Raw genomic sequence first — 20,981 nt, 5'->3', positions numbered from 1 at the left:
GCTAAACAAGCCGAATAAATCAGATGCATATTGGCAGCCAGGATTCAGTGCTGGGATTAATTCCTTGGACCAATCTCTGTAATACGAAGCCAAGAATAAAGACATTAGATATGGGCATTTACGGATATCCCGTAATACTTCCCCCAATCTTTCAAGCCCTATGCTATGACGCTCTCTCTTTCAGCTCGTTTCTCTACATAAAACACTACGTAACAAGCAATTCTTCGCTGAGGCCGGAGAATTCCTTGGCGACCCTTGACAGTCCTGGGGCAAAAGGCGCTAAATTGGATGCAACTGGGCCGTCTCGTTTCCCCCTTGAAGTGGATAGAACAGCCCTTGGCCGGCACGGTTAAGAGCCCGCTTGATCCGTTGTTGAAGGTGGCTTGGAGATGAACAAAGAGGTGAAGTCATGGTAAACAAACAGGGACCAGTTATCTATTGAGATGAAAGAATGTGTAGAGAATGTCGTGATGTGTGAGTGACTTTTGGTGACCCTCCTTCAGACAAGTGTAGGGATGGCAAGCCAAGCAGTGAGATAAGCAAATGTTGTCTTGTAATATTACAGATGATACTGAATTCATACTATGCAGACCCTGCTTATCATACAAAAGGAAACAACAAGACAAGATACACTTCAATTGAGAATTATTCGCCGAGAGATCAACACGCGCTGTATCCGTAGCCTTATCCATAATACTACAGACCCCGAATCGGCATCTCATTCCCTGACAGAGGTAATTTAGGCGCTGACCGATGGTCCAACGTCTCACCACGACATTCCGCTATGACCTTTGTTGGTCGCTAGAAAGTCTAGCATCGTTTCAACACAACAAACCAATAAAGATCGACATCAAAATACGAAAACAAAATTGGTACGTTACTCGAGCATTGATAGTAATTATGTCATGACGTAAACTATGGAACTCGCTTCCCAGCATAATTCATCTGATTCTATCAGGCCTCCCAATTCCAAACCTAACCCTGTTGCTTCTCTGCCTCAGGCCTCTCGTGAGATATGAAGAACTCGTCCTCGTTGATCTGGTACTTGGAAGACTTGCGTGCAGAGACGCCCTTTTGGAACTGGTTGATCTCATTAGCGTGACTTTCTTTGTTGTTCTCATACAAAAACTTACCATGTAGTCCATCTCACCAAAGGTGCGGTCCTTTGTCTCAAACATGCGGAAATAACCCCAGAGCAGGGTTAGAGTGGCCAAACCAGCCCAGAAGAAAGCCTACATTTTCTGTCAGCATATAATCGACGCCCTATTCATCTCTCGTCAAGACTTACAGTTTTACCCTTGAGGTTCCAAGAACCAGGCGACAACATCTCAGGCTGGATTAATCCACCACAAACAATATTTCCGACATAGTACGTCGATCGAGCCAGCACAATTGTCTGAGTTCGCAGACGAGTCGAACCAATCTCAGCGACGATAGTGTAGATAATAGGTCCGACCGTCATGGAGTATGCTCCCAGCCACACCACACACAGGATGGACTGCGCCCAGGCCAAAGGCTTGGTCTGCTTAGGCAAAGCGAGGAAACCAATTGTCCAGAGGATAGCCACGAGACATGAGAAACCAGTGAGCCAGATGGTTCGTCGACCGAACTTGTAGATGTAGAACCACGAGATGATGGTGCCCATAAAGGCGATGCCAGTTCCGCCGAGGGCAATACCGTACGACGTCTCGGGGCTGATGCCAGTCTGCTGGAAGAAGAAAGATCCGCTGTAGCAGAGGGCACCACCGTTTGTGATTTGAGACAGGAATCCCATACAGGCGATCTCGGTACGTCGAAGGTTACTGCCTCGGAAACAGTCCCAGTACGAGGTACCGGATCGCTCTTCAATCTCCAGCTGATTAGTGTGAACCATCAGGGCAACAGCGTTGTCGTAGTTGATGTTGTGCTCTGGATTAGATAATCGCTCGAGGGAAACCTTTGCCTTTTCCAGCTGGCCTGTACGGACAAGATACCAGGGCGACTCGGGAGCGAAAAATGCCGCGATGGCAAGTGGAATGGGCCAAACCCACTGAATCGCAAAGGGGATCTTGTATGACCACGGGGTAGGGTTGGAAACGAGACCCTTGAGCACACCAGCTGAGATAAACTGTCCGATACACCAGCACAGGTTGACATAGGCAGTGAGGTATCCCCGAATGGCCAGAGGTGTCACTTCGGCGGCGTAGGCGGGACCAGTCGTGGCAAAAATGCCCCAGGGGATATTGCAGAGGAACTGGCCGACGAGCAGAACCTCAATGGTTGGCGCGAAGAAGACGACAAAGATAAAGGCGGACAGCCAGAAGAGGCCGCTGATGAGGACGACGCGGTGTCCCCATCGAGAAGTCGCCCATCCGTTGAGCATGGCGCCAATGATGTTGGCCAGAGCACCGAGACAGTTGAAGCGTTGCTGCCAATTGGCCGAGATCTGATATCCGTTATCCTTGTCGAGCCAGACGCCGTACTTTTCTCTAAATCGTGGGTATCCGTAGAATGAGCCTAGGAGGGTGACGTCGTAGCCCTCCATGATGACGGTCGTCGAGATGGCTTTGCATCGTCAGCTACGCTCAACTGTATGAAGGGAAAACTCACCAATGGACCAAAAGGCAGCGGCCTTGTACGTCTTGAAACCCTGCCAGACGCCATAGCTGTGCTCGTCGGCGGTGGCCTCAAGAGCTTCGTTGGCGAGGGCTTTGTCGTGCAGGTCGACGTTCTTGAGATGGTCGAGACCAGCATCAGTACTCTCGATGTGAGGGTTGATCTCCCCGGTCTGCTTTGAGGTGGCCATGGTTGATTCACTCTACGGCTTCAAAGCAGCGGACTACTTTACAGAAGTGAGAATAACAGAGTCGTTGCGGGCCGGACATGGTGGATAGATATATCTCGTCTCAATTGAGTACGGGCAAGGATGGTGAATGCTTCTCCTCATGCATCGTCAAGCTTGAAGCCCGCGATCCGGTTCAAGTGGTTTAGCGTCTGCAAGAAATAGGATCGACGGCCCGTCGTGTTAGTCGATTCTGAAGCTATCACCAACCATTGGTGGAATATTCTGCGGGGTGATTTCTCTGCCGTTTTCGAAGGATGCATCACGTCGATCGTAAATGGCCCGGGTAATGCTGTAGGAAGCGTCTGACCATTCAGAGCCACCCTTACCCTCCCCAGACTGTCGAGGGAGAGTCTGGGGTAGTTTCTGGGGGATGAACCTAACGGTGTCGATCACTGGCCTTTTGCAAGGTTTGAACCCATTTTCTTAGTGAGCGATACTTCTTAGACCAAACAATAACCTGCTGCTTATTTCCAACCTCCGGTTAAATGCAATTGTCATCTGCTGTCGTCCAAATCGGACAGCTAATGATCTTCAACCTCTCCCCACTTTGATCATGAGTAGCAGTAGGTAGAGTTGATGCCCAGGAACCAGGGCCCCTTGAATACCACCCCATTGCATCTGCACCATTGATTCGTGAATAAATTCTCAATGCTACTGCACCCATTCGCGTCTGTGTGTCAAGGTGATCATCTTGTCTCAAGCTTGGGGCTATATGCCTTCACATAAGCTACCAGCATTGCCATGCTTATCTGGTGGAAGTAACCCCTCCCACACTCGAGACATTGGGGGCATTCAAAGTTTTCTTCTTCGCTCTGAACGTCCTCATTCCAGAACGCATTCTCGACGTGTCGGTCCACGCTCCCTTCTTGTTTCTCCTCAACTAAACCCCTTACGCTCGGAGCCGACTTCAAATCCTGTTCTTTGCTGTAAATCAGGCCACTCCATTTGATCAAAACAGTAGAGTTGCATATCGAGTTGACAGCCAGGGCTTACCCCCATCCAAAAATGCACGGATGCGGCGTTGGCCAACTCAGGCTAATTTCGTCCAAACGTAGTCCGAACAAAGCAAACGATAATTGGATGATACATCTATGAACTCTGAGTTAAACGCCGTTCGGTCGATCTTGACCCGAGACTGCGGTACCAAACCTGTAGACACAACCACTGAGCCATGTCTGACTCGCCATGATCCTAGGAGCTAAGACATCAGGTGAACTAACAGCATGCAGCAGCCTCTTGATGTGTTTCACGCTTGCATTCTCTTCTGCCTGTTTTGAAAGGTTTGTTCGGTAAACGGCTGGCACTGCCGTTAGCTCAGTCTGCACGTCTTCGGCATGAGCCGGACCAAGGTGGACGATGAAGCACAGATCATTGTCAATCCCCAGTATCATATGCTTTTGTCCTAGATTTGCGTAAAGTTCCAACCTTAGTGGGATAACCCTGGTACTGAAGACTCTGTATTCGTGGGGAACATCCAGATTATCTCTTGTATAAGACACCACCACGTTCTTCCGTGTCATCAGATTTGATGGGTACTCCCAAAACACACTATCACCTGTCAAAATATTGTAATCAACAAACACATATAAATCAAGGTATTCCAAACTCATCATGTATAATTAATTTTTAGATATTACTCCTTAAATGTGCAGTCTTACATCATAGGTCGTTGCATCATCGACGCCGCCATCTTCAGTCTATTCCTCGCCTCAGACAAAAGCTCCCATTTTGTATTCGTCAGAGCGTCGTCGACGACACTCAACAAACCAATAATTTTGTTTCGGTTTCCCACCACGCCGGCTTGGTTTTGATGCAGATGGAAAGCCTTGATAGAATCGATTGTGGGAGGAATCATGATTTGCAGATATGTTCGGAGATCTTCGTGACGGTCGCGCTTTAATGCTTCGTAGTCCATGTTGGATGACATGGGAGTCTTTTCAGCTTGAGATCCTTGAGGGGTACTGGTTGCACCTTGATTTGAGGTTGAAGGAACACTCGAGTCCGTGGTCATTGTTGGAATTCCAATATTGCTGGTGGGGTATTGCAGATGGTCCGGGAACGGCTCAATGTTCCCATCTTGTACAAATCCATATGCCCACAGCACCAGAGATGCATAATACAAAGCCCAAGGCCTGACTAGCAGCTTGTCACTTCCAGCATCGTATTTAGGGTAACTGGAAGGAAACCAAGCCGATGGCAGCCCACCGGCTTCGCTAGCCATGCCTCCTCTTTTGGGTTCCTCTTGGAGAAGAATAAGCCGGATGAGCTGCAAAGCGTGATAAACTCCACCAATGGCTCCGGGTGATGCCACCCACTCCTTGATCTTGGCTTCTGTCCTCCTCCAATCCACAGAAGAAACAGTTCTGCCAAGAATCTGAGGGACACCAGCAAAGATGCAAAGCTCTGGCATGCTGATGTAGACGGTGATATGACCCAAATGATAAAGCACTGTACCCTGCGTTTCCATAGCTTCACCATCGTCGCTTCCTCCTCTGTTGCTCAATCCCAATCTCTGCCAATCAAACGCGGCGTGCTTGACATGGGCAACACCATCATCGTAGTCCTTCTTCCACCAATCAAAGGCTCTAAGCAGCTTCGGTCGCCAACGTTCTTGAACACCAGGTATCGTGTCGGTACCAAGTGTTGAGCGATCAAGATCTCTTTGATGCATCTGCCATGTTACAGACAACAGCGCAGCTAGGAGTGATATTCTTCCAAATGGGCTTGTTCGCACTCTCTGCCCGTTGAGTGTTCGCTGAAGACCATCAAGGAAAGTGATTGGCGTGACGCCATTAGCATGAAGGCTTGACTCGACACAACCAATCTCCGATGGTGAATCAGAAGACCATAAAGTATTGTCACATGGAAGGGGCAGTTTGATTTCGTGAATGACAAGTGTGGGCGTGTGTCCAAATAAAGCAGCATGCGTAGCATCGATAATAAACGCAGCCAAGGCAGCTCGGCGCGTAGCTTCCTGTGCAACCCAGTGGTCCCACCATTTCTCAGGTGACGAGTTGAAGCCCGGCTGGGTCGATCTGGGGAACATTCTAGCCGACCCCATTTTGGGGCTACCCATAGGTGTTGGAACTCTGGACACATAAGAGGACTGCTTTCCTGTCAGGGCGCTTCCTCTGCGCATAAGGGACAGTGTTGTAGGGAAGTAGATATGAGCACGCTCGTGAAGAACACGGCTTGCATTCATCTTCTCATAGACTTCGAGAATCAACAATGTCTGTATGACCCAAAGCTTCGCAGGTGGATGAGAGTCAGCATGCATGAAAACTTGCCAACGCAGATTCCACGAAACAAAGGTAGTGAACTTTGAAATTTTCTCCATAGTATCTTGTGATGTGCCATGTTTATCAACCATAGAAGCGCCCATAATGAGCACAGCCAACAGAAGAAAGTCGTTTGCAGTTTCGGGTATAAATGTTGGGCGGTGTAGAATAGGCAGTTGATCGTGAAAGTTGTCCCAATATGAGTTGAGATAGCGTTCGACATTGACATGACTCAGAACATGGCTCTCGGCGTCAGTGTCACTTCCAAAGATCTCACCCTTGATATCCGCGGCCGATCTGCTGCCGTGCAGGCTGATCTCGTTAAAACGCTGCAGCATATAGTGGAGTAGTGCTTGTCGTTTGTGCTCTGAAAAACTGTTCTTTCCAAACTGCGATAAATCCACTACTGGTGTCTCCATAGTCAATGGTTCTGACTGAAACCATAGGCTGTTAATAGGCTCGACGTAGGAACTCCCCATTATGCCTGTCTGAGCTGTATAATCCGTACATAATTGCCCAAAGTTATTGGAGTATCCTGCCATGCCGAAAGTGCTTGGCACGAAGTTGTAATTGGAGCCTAGCCCCTGACCGGCAAATAGCCAGGTAGTAAACTCATCCGTACTTGATGGAGAAAGTCCAAAGTGCTGTTCCTCTATGTTGACGTGTTCTGTATTTGACGCTGGTATTCCGTTGGGCATAGCATAGGACTGGGTTCGAGCACGTTCCGGACGACCCGTCAACTCGGGACTTGTTAGGGGCATAGACATATCAGCAGGCGGCATTGGATCAATTCGAAACGGCACAGTGCTCATGGCCTGTTTTTCTGGTGATGAATCGCGACTCTGTAGTTGTCGTTGGTCTCCATAGTAGCCGCTTGGACCACCCAGTTCGTCGCGTTGACCAGAATCTTGACGAGCTATGCCCCCTTCGATTCCAAATTGCTTCGAGCTGTGAGAGTCAAGTACGGAAGCGTCCATGGACTGTCGGGCCATTGAAGCGTGTCGCTCTTTTGCTGATTCTTCTCTCCCTTCGTCCTGGGTGTCACTCCAAGCTGAGCCATCTTCACTAAAGGAGTATCTTTCACTGCGTTGTCTTGGCAATTTCGAAAACTCCTTCTGAGGCCGTTGAGATAAACGACCATTGCCATACTGCTCTACTTGACGCTCATGTCTCAGTTTATGACGAGCGTAGAGATCTTTCCTGACGAATGTGAATGAACAGTCAGGATAGTCACAGTAGTAGATCTCTTTAGGGGAGTCTGGGAGCGTGTTAGTTATTGTTTGACAGAAAGCCCGATTTAGCATTGCTTACGATTGAGTTGGTGCCGTTGAAGATGCTCGGCACGCGAATATGTCCTCCCACAGCCTTCATGGGTGCATTGGAACTCCTTGCAGGAAGCCTTGCGGCGTTTCTGACGCGGGGGCGACGAAGTCATCTTGGCCCGTGACCTGTTGTTGACCTCGGCTAGGTATCCGTAGACGTGTTTCCTTCCCCAGAATCTGGATTCGGATGCAGAGCGACCTCTGCGCGCCTCTGCCTCTGAGTTGCGGTAGGCGAATGTAACGCGTGAGACAAAAGCCAGAAATGAAAGCCAAAGATGGCCCTGGGCCGCGAAATTCGAGATTTTGGGGGTGAGTGTGACCGATACCTCCTTCCTACTTGGTCACCTGATGAACCATCCCATTCTTGGATGATTTTTCAAGGGTCGTTCTTGCCATCCCCCGCGATTCCCCCGCCTCTGGGAAATTACCAATTGCGGGTTGCGGGGGTCTCATCCGAGGCCGTTGGCTGCTACTAAGGCAGGCCTAGACCTACAGGGTACATTGTCTGTCAGCCTGACATATTTCTTTTCTTTTTCCCCCTGATTAAAAGCTATACAGTTAAGACATGCATCATGCAGTCCAGATCTCTTCTATTGCTGTGAACACTGCAATGAGAGTTACTTAGTGTGACGTCAAGAAAATTAACTTTACGGAATAAAAATGACATTAAGTACATATGAACCATTTCTTGAACTTACATTTTTACATCATCATTGTGTGTCTGTAAACTCGAAACTCTCGAAGACTCGAATAGTGGTTGTCACAACTTTAAAGGCAATACAAAGAAGAGAAAGTGGGCTGCTGAGCAGGTATTGCTTTTGTATTGTGCGAGATTAAGGTTGCTTCTGTGCCCTACTTTGTATGACTCTCGATACAGGGCAGCCGAACTGTTATTAAAGTTGTACCAACCATCACAAGACAATACAGACTTTGCGTGCTATGTAATAAGTTATAGAAATTAGAGCAAAGAAGCAACCTTATTCTTGCAGGTTATATATAACAGCGGGCTCTCCCTACATTTGGCCACAATCTATGAAATTTTGCAAACCACAAACCTTCGTTGGATAAACGGAAGTGCACCAAAAACTATCTGGGTTTTTTTTTTTTTTTTTTTTTTTGCAACAACATGACTTTTCTTTTTTGCCTTCAACTTTAACACTGCTTTGGGTTTCTCTATCAGAATCATGTCCGGAATTACACCAATACACCTGTCGCCTTCAGATGCATCCCTGGAGTTCGAAGAGTTTGACTACTGGGATCGCTGTGGCTGCCTAACAGGGCACGATGTTACCAATGACCAGCGCCATGCGCTTTTGGAGGTTCTCCGGAAGAATTACAAAACGACCGAGCTGCTTGAGGCATTCCCTTTCTTGATAATCGGATGTCAAGGTGATCCGCCAGATGAAGACAAGCGACCATTCTCAGTAGCTGGAGCCATTTCTATTTGGAGGGACGCTAGAAATTCCGACATGAAGCATATTGTCGGAGATATTGGGCAGGGCGATGTTATTGAAGTTGAGGACAATCTTATCCTCCAGATGGACTTCCTCGAGGTTCGGGGTTCTTCAAGGAACATTATACTCCAGCTTGCCAATCTCTAGCCCGAGTGTGAAGCTATCTGTGTACTATGGGACCAACTTGTGGTAGAGCTTCCTCTTGTGAGTCAGGAAGAGCATTGCGCTCGACTGCAAAGTCTTCCTAGGGATATCGGTATGTCCCCTTATTCCCTCGGATCCCTCAGGTTTAACAACGGCCCATCACCAAATTCACAGGGGACCAGGGTCAGAGACACCGAGCCAAACTCCAACGAGCCCCTCAAATCTGCCGATTGCAAAATAGGTGACCTTTTCGTCTTCGATACTTCTGGAGTCGGTAGGCAGACTATGGCATACTTCGGACGACGATTTACCATGGGACGGAAAGAAGCACAAAACAGCGAGAGTCACGAAGCAGTTGATGGTGTTAAGTATATTGCATTCGAGCAAGATGCTTTCATCTCAAACTCACCTGAGACTATCAAGAAGCCCCTTGAAAGTGGCTGTGAATCTGTGTTTCTGCAACCCAGCAAAGCCTCTCTTGGCAGCAAAAGGCGCCGAACTCCAAAGCTGTCAATGGAAGAAGACGGCGAGGTTGGCATTGTGTTGTATGTGGACGACCTGCAACTCAAGAACATCGACGATATTGGTCAGTATATCATGTATGCTGATTCATTTCAGTGAGATAGAAGGAGTCGTTGCTGGGGGCCCTAACATATGCCTTTTGCCTTATTACGAAGACGTCATTTCATAAGAATGAATGTATTGCGGAAAGTGGCAGGCGTGTTTTAAAAGAACAGGGGCCTGAAGAAGATCGGACGAAGATGTCAGTATGTACGTCCTTAGACAGATGTTGACTAATAAGCCTGATTTGATAATTCCGTCAAACACTTAATCTGTGCTGATTTTCATGCGATCCGTGTTAGTGGGTGGTTATCTTGACACAGCTCAACATGTCAAACAAAGGTGACTGACACGCCAAGATTGAGTCGAGAACGACATCCGTTCAAGGATCGGACATGTCATGTTTGATCAGCCAAGAGAAACCATGTTACCCAAACCAATCCGTGTTGTCTGGTCTGTATTCGGTCCACTTTATAGTTTGCCGATGTCTCTGGATGAGCAGAGAAAGGTTTCAGTGCCACCTATTGTAAGAGAGTCTTGGTATGGATGGCTACTGGACGGGAATACGACGACGTCGCTCCGTATAAATATCGAGATTGAGTTTCCATAATTTTCAACACATCAGCTGTCAGACTGAGTTGACGTGACAAGGATGGTTTCAGGGCAACCGAAGTGTAGATGACAAAATGATTTAGTCATGCTATGTCATCTGAGACCCGGCTTTTGACTATTTATTTCTGCACTATAAATGCCAAAGTGGAACGCTCCACTGTGAGCTTGCGACGTTGACGGTGCATCACGACTTTCTTAGCAAGTGGGCCAAAGAAATAGGGAGTCTTACTCCGTCTTTTCCGTCTAATCAGTGGATTTTGACAGCACCATAGATAGACCAAAGGTATCCGTAGTAAGACAGTAGAAATGAGAAATTATGCGTGTCGATCTATCCTGTCACGAGCATCCGTTCCCATTTTTTAATATTTAGTTTGGTTCGACGCCTTACGAGCTGTTCTAGAATCCTTACTATAGACCGGGTACTGTTTCTCTATTCCGCGGAACTACTCTCCACAGCGTACCAATTTCTCATAATATCGACCGCCTTGTAAATGCTCATTTTCTTTGCTTTTTCTGCAGGTGTCACGAGAGTCCTAAGTCTTGGGCATCCCAAACCTGGGGGGTTCGTGCGTGCAGCCATCGATCGTACTCGCACGTGGCCTCGCCCTTGCAAAGTTTATAAGCGATGACAGTCGATCTAGAATGTGTTTCAACAAGTGGAGAAATTCTCGACTACGGTAGCAAGAGGCTTCAGCCATTGCGTGATATCTGACCTCATGCGAAACCCTACAGAAACTACGGATGGATAATTGCAAGCCACACGACAGATTTTACAGACGGTTTGAAACACCGGATAGAAAAGTCGGTATCGCCTATGTTTGTGTAGGTGTGTGAAGTTGTGGCTTGCAAGGGCAAGGTTGGGCTAATGTGTAGCGAGATGTGAAATGGCATTGGAATCATTTCTTAAATGCAGGTGTTTGTCTCTACAGCAATGATCGTCGAATATCCACTGCCGATACCATGTTGCGAGAGCCGAAGGGGAAAGTGGGTGGGAAAACTGAGGCTCTGAATCTTCAGGAGGGATGATCACCACTTTGTTCGGCCGTAGTCAGGAGAAAAAAGTAAAAAGTCTGAGAATCAGGTCCCACAGCTACGATTTAGAACGATCAACAGGCAGGGGGGACCCTTGACACATTTGCTTGTACACTACGGAGCAGACTATCCGTGCTGATGATTGTTCCCAAGGGTTCACTGATGAGAGAAATGTTAGGCAGGTATATTACATCTATATGACAGATGGAGTCTTAGAGAACGGTTATGTTTTGCCACGCATCTTGACGGAGCAATCTCGTCATCCTTGGTCTTTGTGTACTCGGCGGAAATACGGCGTCGCCTGGAAACAGTCCAGTCAGTGCCTCAGAACAGTCAATGCACTTAGGTCCCTGATATTATAGTGGAGGCTGCAAGGCATTGATTGCATGATAAATTGACATTGACAGCCCATACCAAGCTTCTTTCTACAGCGGCATTGGTTAGTGACTAGAAACCGTCCAAGCTAACTGCGGGCGCGTTATTGAGTGTCAAAACTTCACAGCTCCCCGGCTTCCCCTCCTCTAGACACGGCATGTAGTGACGGGGGATGATAGTCGACCTAGTCTAGGCCAGTCGTGGAATTGTTTGTACCGTCCTGCATTAGCATTAGCGTTGGTTCAAACCTTGAAAATCTTGAGAGATTGATTTGATAAAAAGCGATTTCGAGAACCTTTTTGGTGACATTGACTAAAATTCCATGTGGCGTGAAACTTCTCTAATGGCGCCAAAAATACAAGCCGAGGTGCTTTCTAATTCCTTCTAAAGGAAAAAAGGGAGTTGAAGAAAAATTAAGAATGTTGAGGAGCAATGGTGGAGATTATCTCGGCGCTGCTAGTTAGCTCGCTTTCCCCATTTGGCAGTCGAATTCCGTCCCTCGGTTCAATCTCTTCACTGTACGACATCGACTTGGCTGACATGGCCATTTTTCTTTAGGCAGGTACGGGGAACGGTACTTGCACAACTTTAGATCTGGTTAGTACCTGCCTTACAGGAGCGATCTAGAGTCTAGACATTCTGCGAACAGACCCTACTATTTACTCTTGTCTTGCATTGCAAAGTTTATCAACCACAATCAAGACTATACAGCACTAGTTAGGGCCTTGCTTGTTCATCTTTTCTCTCCTAGGCGAGGCCCCTTGCATCCCCTTTCTGATCGGCTCCGTGTGTACTATGTACAGTACATCGTTCTAGTATTCGTCACACGCTGGGTCCCGGGGTTCCGGCCTGCTTTGCCCCTCGGACAAGATCCAAAAGCGAGGTGACCATGTGGATGCTAGAGACCCAACCCGCGAATGGCGTTGCTCCCCAAGTCTGTATCTGTACCTGACGGAGCCGATCAGAATAAGTCACATCCCCAGGGTCCCCTACAAGGTGATCCAAAGCCCTTGTGGGATCAATAACCTCATTCGGTATAATCTGTAATGGCTCCGCCCGTGTTCCAAGGCCCGCAGCGGAGAATCTGGCCCAAGATGTTGGTTTCAAAGGACCATGAACCATGGCCTAACCGAGAGCTACCGGTCTCTCGGTTCTCGTTCTCATTATCATATACATATCTGAGACCGCCGACTCCAGTTCCCTGGCGGCCCGCTCCTCCCCCGTCCTGGATCCTCCTTCGTCTATCGTCAATCCTCTCCCTATTTTCCCTTTTTTTCTTCTACGTTATATTAATTACTTCTTCTTATACCGTATGGTACTGTTACTTCGTCCTTGAAGCGTGACTTGTACAGTCAAGAACAATGGGTATTCCCAATAGAGGCCCTGAGCTTCAGGCAGTGTGCTACACACTGCTTGTCTCTTCAGTTATAGCAGTTGCCCTCCGAATCTATGTTCGTACACGGATGGTCAAGAACTTTGGGTTGGATGATTGGACAATGTGTGCTGCTCTTGTAAGCCTTTCGTCTATCAATACTCATAAACATCTACTGACTATGACATCAGGTCACATTCTTATTATTCTGCACAAGCTCCCTTAGTGGAGTCACTCACGGAACAGGTCGTCACCGAAGTGACCTCGACCCAATAGACTATATGAAAGCGAGAAATTGGTGGTGGTGGTGCTATCTATGGTACTGCCTAACCATGATTACTTCAAAGATATCCATCGGCATCACCCTACTTCGAATCACCAACCGAAAGATGGACATCTGGATCCTCTACGGCACAATGGCCATCACACTCTGCACCGGAATCGTCTTCTTCTTTGTCACCCTCTTCCAATGCTGGCCCATATCGTATTTCTGGAACACGAACCAAGAAGGAAAATGCGTCAGCCCCGACGTCATCATCGCCCTCACCTATCTATACAGTGTCTTCAGTGTCATCTCCGACTTCACCTGCGCCATCCTGCCCATCTTCTTGATATCGAAGCTCAACATGGGAAAGAAGACCAAGCTTGCTGTGATTCCTCTTTTCGCCATGGCCTGCGTGTGAGTAACTACCTATTATCGTCCTTGCGTATCCCAGCTCACACCATACAGGGCTAGCTCAGCCGTCGTCGTTCGTTTCGCCTTTGTCAAGGATTTCAAGAACCCAGACTTCTTGTGTACGTCTCAAGTCATCAATCATAAAGTCATTGATCATAGACTAACAAATCATAAACAGGGGCAACAGTCGATATCGCCATCTGGTCGGCCACAGAACAAGGCCTCGCCATCACCGCCGGCTCCTTGGCAACTTTGCGGCCTTTGCTTCGATTACTCGGCCGCAAGCTTGGCATAACGACATCGGGACGGTCTGAATTACGAGACACGGATCAGCGAACAGGAACAGGGCTAGGAAAGTTTGGTCCTTCAAGGGCTACCAACAGCGGCAATAAGCAGGGCGATCTTTTTGGGCTCGCTACATTCGCAAGGGAGAACGACTTGGACGGCCACGGGCGAGACTGCGAGGCAGCTTACGCTGGGAAGGACCATTTTGGAAGGCCGTCGGCGGAAAGGACAGTAGTGTCGACGTGGAACTCTCGAAGGGGTACAGGCAACTCGAGTGAGGAAGAGTTGACACCAGGCTTGAGACCCAAGAGCAGTGGTGCTGTCAAGGTGACTACCACTTTCAAGGTGGAAGAGGATAGGATTTGAAAATAGCGGCGGCAACACAACTAATAATGATAGCCTTGATATTTATAGCGAGTAACTGCGAATGTTTCTTGAGTTCAAGACGAATAATAATATGAGAAAGAAAGGATAAAGCAAGTTATTTAAGGATTTTGATTCCCATGAACTCGGCCGACAATGGTTCCAATGACGTCAATCGGTCAACTGGTGATAGAGCTCTGCAGCCACTTGAGCTCGGTTCCGTATAGCTAATGACTTAGCTACCGATGCAGACAGCTCCTTATGAGGGGAATCTCTAACTAGCTCATAAGCTATGCCAAGTTTGAGAGCTGTCATCCATCATCCGACTCGACAACCCGATAGGTAGACTATCGCAAAAGATCCGTACAATTGACCCTATGCAGACAACAGGCCGAGAAGCAACGTTCCACCAGGGCGTCTATCACTCTCGGGGAGCTAAGGGGGGAGCCTAATGTTGTATGAATCTTGTTTTCCGTGCAGAAAGACAGCAAACAAATGAACAGTTTTTATTTCATGGCCCCCAAATAATAAAAAGCAAAGCAAACGACCGGACCCCAACAACTCAGCTATTCAGGGTTTAGGCGCTTGTCAATGTGCGTGGCAGCGGCTCATAGCACCATTTTGAGTTAGGTTGCGTCTTGGCTTTTGACACGCGCGCTGACTGACAGTCTTTGATCCATGTTTAAAAGGGATCTGCATCTCGGAGGTTTTTTTAAACGATGAGTTCATCTCCTAATGAGGGCAAGAGTGCGAGAGATTATCTAAAAAATGGTATCATGGGCAAGTCATTCGATAGAGTTAATTCTCGCTTAGAGAATATCGATCAATTGGGTTTTTGGGGTCCAAAATACTGTCTTTCTCATGTGATGGCGAAGCGAGGTTTGTGCCGCTTGATACTACTACATGCCTTTGGAATCGGTGTCTGTTTATCAATTCTCGTATTATTCGTATCAGATGATAATCACGGAAGGAATTGTAGCCGAGGAATGTTACCTTTCTGTTGACCGGTTCAACGTGTGGCGGATGAAGTTGATGCTCGGGACGTGATGAGGGTTGGGTATGTGAGACTCTTGCATATCCTATACAACGATATGGAATTATATGGCCATGATGCAATACGAGAGCTTATGATATCATTGTGCTACAGTACAGCATATATCGTTTATCCAGGTAAGTCATGTTTCTACTTGGCTGACCTGTGCACAAGACACAGCCAGTCAACAAGAGACGTGAGGATATCTATCAGGTTGGCCTCTTTAGTATATATGTATATATCAGGAAATAATATACCAGAGTGGTACAAAGACACCTTGCATCACTTGGAATGATCATATATGAAGTGTGAAGGGGACAAAGAGTACTTAGCCTCAATGTAGTCAGTTGATTTTACTACTGCCATTGCCTAACATACGTTGACAGAGAATCTGTTGTTCACATTGATACATGCACTTTCTTTACATATATGACTATGTTGTAGATGCTCCCCGTATGTTGGTGCTTGTTATGGAAATTCCTCTTGATTAGTAAAATATTCAATGGATGGTAAATGTCTCATGACATCGGAAGCTTGTCCGATGCCTCGGTCTTAGTGTCCGATGTCGGGCCTGGCGTCAGTCATTGGAGGATTCAATATAGGTCTTAAACAACAACGACCAAAAGTAGAGTCATGAGAATTTAGAAGCGGGGCTCCTCCATATGGAAATAATAGGTTTGTATGTTTCTTTAGAGTCACAACCATCCTGGCAATCGCCAATCGCTATAGTACGCCTATATTAGCCTCACTCCTACAGGTTGAACCGGTCCCTGGATCGTGCTTCCCACTCTAGTTAAAGTTGACTATCAAGATAAACTCCATTCTAAACCCTGCTACTCCAATCGTCTTGTGGATCTCATCCTTCATAACTGGACGGCAGCTTGTCCGACTCCATGGGGATACAATCACGTGATCGGATTAGCGCGCGCGGAGAAGTTCGTCTCTCTGATAAGTTCAAAGTCCGGAACTTGTCCCGAGAGAATAACAACGCTTGAGTCCCCCCGTTCCCCCCGCTGCGCTCCAGTATCTGAGCCCCCCGAATCTTCGGTCAATTCTTCCAGAATCTCTCTTTTCTCCTTTTTGTGTGAGGAATTGTGCGTCTTATCAATGAGCGTCGTCGCCCAAGACACAACTCCCTCCTCAATGGCTCGGAAGCGCTCGGCGCCCTCCGACGGCAAAGATGCGCGCAAAGCATCATTGGCGTAAGTAAATCTGGAGTTTCTTTTTCGTTTCTACTTCTCCACTATTAAAACTGTCTAAGTGAAAGTTAGTGACTGACATGTAACAGCTGCCTTACCTGTCGAAAGAAAAAGGTTCGGTGTTCGGGGACTACCCCTTGTCAGTATTGTACCAAGCGTGGCTTAGACTGCACTGTTCCTGAGCATGGGCATAAACGCATGTACATGGCCAAGTGAGTTTCATGAATAACGCTTTTCACACCTTGTATCTGATATCTTGTTAGTCGGATTGAAGAACTTGAGAGCAAGCTGGCCAGATATGAAAGAGATGGATATGATGGACTGCCTTCAACCTTACCTCCTAGAGCATCTGGTATGTGAACCCCTGTTGATGATATTGACTTATACTGATATATTGTAGAACCTCCAGTCTCAGATACAGCCCATATAACTCAAAGAAGAGAGTCTGCCATCAACCCACAATTGTCTCAATCTTCTCCACAGGACCCCCAACGCAGCAGATCAAGATCTTCAAGCTTCATCCGTCCTTCTACTAGCTTCTCAGCACCTCTAACCCAACCTAAATATTCTTATGATGGGGCTCATACATCACCAGCTGCCAGTAAGCCAAACTCATCTGAGTCTACAATTTCAATCTCGTACTTACACCTTCACAGCTATCCTTGCTGGCTCTTCACTCAGCTCCAGCCATACGTTTGGTTCTCGAGTCCAAGATTTACTAGGCTCATCCCGTGCTGAATTAGAACAGAACGGCAAACCCTGGATAAGCCCCGAGGCGAACCAAGTTCACGAAATTATCAGCCATCCATGGCGTCTCTCCAGCAGCGACTTCCCCAAGCTGCCCCCTAGACATGAAGCACAGCGGTTATTGGACACTGCCCTGTTCTATATCGGCCAGTCACAGCATCACATCGATGCTCGTGAGTTTTCAGACAAGATGTGGGCTTTTTATCAGAACCGTGACGACCCTGCTCAGCTGGAATCGCTGTGGGTTCTCGAGATGATTCTCATGATTGCGATTGGCACTCTCTTTGATGCCAACCCTGAGGGTAATGATGAGTTTTCAGGCGTTGTGCTCTTCGAGTATGCTCACAGAAATGTGCCAACGTTGTCTGATTTACGATTCAAGGGGAAGATTGGAATTGAGATCTTTGCTCTTTTTGCTATCTACCTTGGTAACATGAACCGCAAAGAAGAGGCCTATCTTTATGTAAGTTGACATACTCATACGTTGTAAACTCGAGTTGACCAAGATCTTGTAGATCAGCACTGCTATGCGGCTCGCAATTTCGCAAAAGTATCACAGAGTCTGTGGAACAAGGCACTTGATGCAGTCGGAGAGAGTTCATATGAACCGCCTCTGGTGGACAATCTATATGCAAGAACGGTACGTTGCGCAGCATGGAACTTAAAGTATGGCCACTAACTATTTATCGTTTCAGACGCCTGGCTGCAGCAACAGGAAATCCTCCAAGTATAGGAGATGAGGCGATCAACATCCCTCTTCCTACTGATTCTCCTGGATTTCCGCCCGTAGGACCCATGTGCACAAACATCAAGATCGCTAGAGCGACCGGGCGAATCTTGGCTGGTAAGTCTACTGTAAGAGTAGTGATAAACAGCTGCTGACTTTTGTTGAATAGTGCTGTACAACCCAGAGGACGAGTCAGAACATACCTTTATTCCCCGTGTTCAGGACATCGTCAAGTCGCTTTATGAGATTTCTCAAGAAATTCCTTCCGACTCAGTCACGGATGTGTACAACTTGGGCCGGGACCAATCCTTGAGGACGACTGCTTCTCTGCATCTGATGCTGTTCCAGGTAAGTCCAGGCTTTAACTTGAACGATTGACCATACTCACTTTTTTATAGGCGACTATCCTCACGATCAGACCGATCATGCTACACGCTGCGAAACTCATTCTCAGCGGCCATGGCCCAACAGGAGAGCAGCTACATGCTTCACCACTTGGAAGACTATCCAGGACCTGTGCTGAAGCCGCGAGACGGCAGCTCAAGGTTGTTGCCACACTTAGAAAGCGAAACATGATTGGTAAGTTGATTCCATCCTGTTAATTTTCCTGTATTAACGTGGTTACAGCAATCTTTGGCTTCTATGACTTTGAGGCTTCTTTCTCAGCTGCATTCATCATGATCCTCGCTGCCATTCTGGACTCGGTTTGCGAAGAAAAATTGAAGATCAGCCCCAAGCCTGGCCTGACGCAGGCATTGGAGGAGCTACAGCACCTCGCTGACCACGGAAACACGTATGCTCGTGAGAGATTGCACGAGGTTAAGAGACTATGGAAAGTGATGGCACAAAAGATCGAGTCACTCCAAGTTGTCAATGTATCTCCCCAGGGTGTAGCTGGCGACGCTCAAACGAACACCAGAGCGACGCATACCAACGGCGCAACACCAATCGGGCTCAGTGACTCGGACGCTCTTCAAAACGGCATTGTCCCGGGCTCTCAAAGTCAGACATCGCCAGAAGACTTTATGCTTCTCGACACAGATCTATGGGACAACTTCTCAAATCTTTGGGTTCCCATTACCGAGGCGGCGGATGGGACCTCGGCGCAGGAGATGATGATGGCGGATATCCCGCCCGATGACTTTTACAAGCACTGCTATTCTATGTATAACAATCCGGACTGGGATCTCACGGGAGAAGATGTTGGGGACTTTGCGGAGCTTGGAAGGCATATTCAGGATTCATGACGGAGTTTTTGACGGTGGGAAGATAAAAGTTTTGTTTTGGGCATTCAACTACCCAGTGGATGAGTTGTTTTAATTAATTGTTTGATGATGTTGGCATAGAGATCTCAACTAATTAGCCAGCGACTTGCAATAGCCTAGCTTTGCCGATTAATGCTGTTAAACATAATATCTATGGCCATTGTCAATTGCGTATACCTAGAACTTGCTGGTAAAAAGAGAATAAGGGATTGTGCTAATGCCCATGTCGTCTTGAAGAGGCAAATCTCAGCTGATTAATCCTTTCGGCGCAACTTTGCAGCGCAAGCCGCTTACGCAGCGCTCAATCGGATGAACTATTCCAACAAGAAACGACAGTAATTAACGTTGCATAACGCTCTTACGGACTTGGATTGATCCTTGTGTAAGCACTTGCTTTGGTGCATTAGTAACTGACAGCAGCGCTAACCCTGGTTGTCTTGGGAATGGAGGCAGATCATTCGTTGATTGAGCAAGGTCGAAAGATTTGAGAAAGACCGGAGGATTATAATCGCAATTGATGATTCAACTGGTGGAATATGTAGGTGAAGTTTGTATTATTATACAATGCAATGTATACGCTTAGTTGCTGTTGAATGATATAAGATGGACGGACAACCTCGTCCCAATGCCCAACAAACCATTCACTCTCATCACTCTCATCACAACATCGACAGGTCTATAAACAATTATAAACAGCTTCAAAATGTCAAAGACTCTAGCTGTTGTTGGCGCTACCGGCAAGCAAGGTGGCGCCCTCATAAACTACATCCTCAACGACCCAGAACTCTCAAAGCAATACACCATCCGCGCCATCGCCCGCGACGTCGACTCTGAAAAGTCCAAAGACCTCAAGGCGCGCGGCATCCAAGTTGTTCGGGGCGACTTGGCTGATCAAGTCTCCATGAAGAAAGCCCTGACGGGTGCGCAGTACTTCTTCTTCGTGACCACGCCTTCATGGACTGCCACAGACCTGAAGCCTGAATACGAGATCATCAAGAAAACCGCTGATACCGCTGTCGAAGCTGGGATTGAATACATCATCTTCAGCAGTCTTCCCAGTACTTCTGACATCTCTGGTGGGAAATACACTGCCAACCATCCCTTTGATGCAAAGGCTGAAGGCGAGAAGTACATCCGTACACTCCCCATCAAGAAAGCATTTGTTCGTCTCGCATTCTTTCTCGAGAATATCACTCAGATTCCTCTCTGGCAACCTCAGAAGGACACCGAGGGAAACTGGGTCATGTCTCTCCAGCTCTCATCCAAGACGCGCCTCCCATGGATCGACAACGGCAGCAACATTGGAAGTTTCGTCGGTGCGATTCTCGCCGAGCCGGATAAGTACGATGGTGTTGGCTTTGATGCGGCTGTTGGGCACTACAGCATGGAAGAGCTCGTGGCTATTGAGAGTAAAGCTACTGGAAAGGATATTACGTACAAGCAGATTTCGCCTGAGGAGTTTGCAGAGAAATTGCCCATCATGAAGGAGGTTTATGTCAATGCTTTCCATGCTGGTGAGGAGTTTGGGTACTTTGGTGCTGAGGGAGAGAAGTCTGTTGCTTGGGCTGCTGAGAGGGCTAGGGGTAAGCTTGTGACTCCGGAGGAGTATTTCAAGGCGAATCCTCTTGTATTGGGGTAAAGGATTGGAAGTTGAAGCAACGTACGAATGGATGGTTGATAGGTGGTTAAAATTGTCAATGTCGGGCTGTTGT

General features: G+C 47.5%; 6 protein-coding genes across 6 annotated transcripts; 4 read left to right on the top strand and 2 right to left on the bottom strand.

Moving 5' to 3' along the window:
- Positions 1-975: 975 nt before the first annotated feature.
- FGSG_09367 (uncharacterized protein) lies at positions 976-2,815 on the bottom strand (the record flags this gene model as incomplete). Its single annotated transcript, XM_011330076.1, has 4 exons — positions 2,590-2,815; positions 1,289-2,544; positions 1,134-1,232; positions 976-1,080 (listed from the first exon to the last, which is right to left on the bottom strand). The coding sequence occupies exons 1-4, from the start codon at positions 2,783-2,785 to the stop codon at positions 976-978; spliced, it is 1,656 nt and encodes a 551-aa protein (XP_011328378.1). The 5' UTR covers positions 2,786-2,815.
- A 1,663-nt stretch (positions 2,816-4,478) lies between these two features.
- On the bottom strand, positions 4,479-7,537 carry FGSG_09368 (uncharacterized protein; the record flags this gene model as incomplete). The annotated part of the gene is made up of 2 exons (XM_011330075.1): positions 4,479-7,360; positions 7,414-7,537. 2 exons carry the CDS (start codon positions 7,535-7,537, stop codon positions 4,479-4,481), a joined length of 3,006 nt encoding a protein of 1,001 aa, XP_011328377.1.
- A 1,071-nt stretch (positions 7,538-8,608) lies between these two features.
- Positions 8,609-9,643, top strand: FGSG_09369 (uncharacterized protein; the record flags this gene model as incomplete). Its single annotated transcript, XM_011330074.1, has 2 exons — positions 8,609-8,977; positions 9,026-9,643. 2 exons carry the CDS (start codon positions 8,609-8,611, stop codon positions 9,641-9,643), a joined length of 987 nt encoding a protein of 328 aa, XP_011328376.1.
- Positions 9,644-12,963: 3,320 nt separating this feature from the next.
- Positions 12,964-14,301, top strand: FGSG_09370 (uncharacterized protein; the record flags this gene model as incomplete). The annotated part of the gene is made up of 4 exons (XM_011330073.1): positions 12,964-13,113; positions 13,166-13,653; positions 13,705-13,769; positions 13,829-14,301. 4 exons carry the CDS (start codon positions 12,964-12,966, stop codon positions 14,299-14,301), a joined length of 1,176 nt encoding a protein of 391 aa, XP_011328375.1.
- Positions 14,302-17,101: 2,800 nt separating this feature from the next.
- FGSG_09371 (uncharacterized protein) lies at positions 17,102-19,251 on the top strand (the record flags this gene model as incomplete). The annotated part of the gene is made up of 7 exons (XM_011330072.1): positions 17,102-17,131; positions 17,279-17,740; positions 17,793-17,917; positions 17,973-18,121; positions 18,174-18,352; positions 18,403-18,583; positions 18,632-19,251. 7 exons carry the CDS (start codon positions 17,102-17,104, stop codon positions 19,249-19,251), a joined length of 1,746 nt encoding a protein of 581 aa, XP_011328374.1.
- Positions 19,252-19,972: 721 nt separating this feature from the next.
- FGSG_09372 (uncharacterized protein) lies at positions 19,973-20,908 on the top strand (the record flags this gene model as incomplete). Its single annotated transcript, XM_011330071.1, has 1 exon — positions 19,973-20,908. One exon carries the CDS (start codon positions 19,973-19,975, stop codon positions 20,906-20,908), a length of 936 nt encoding a protein of 311 aa, XP_011328373.1.
- Between the last annotated feature and the right edge of the window lie 73 nt (positions 20,909-20,981).

The sequence above is a fragment of the Fusarium graminearum genome, chromosome 4, assembly GCF_000240135.3.
Source record: "Fusarium graminearum PH-1 chromosome 4, whole genome shotgun sequence".
NCBI lineage: Eukaryota > Fungi > Ascomycota > Sordariomycetes > Hypocreales > Nectriaceae > Fusarium > Fusarium graminearum.
This window is presented reverse-complemented; position numbering and strand designations above follow the sequence as displayed.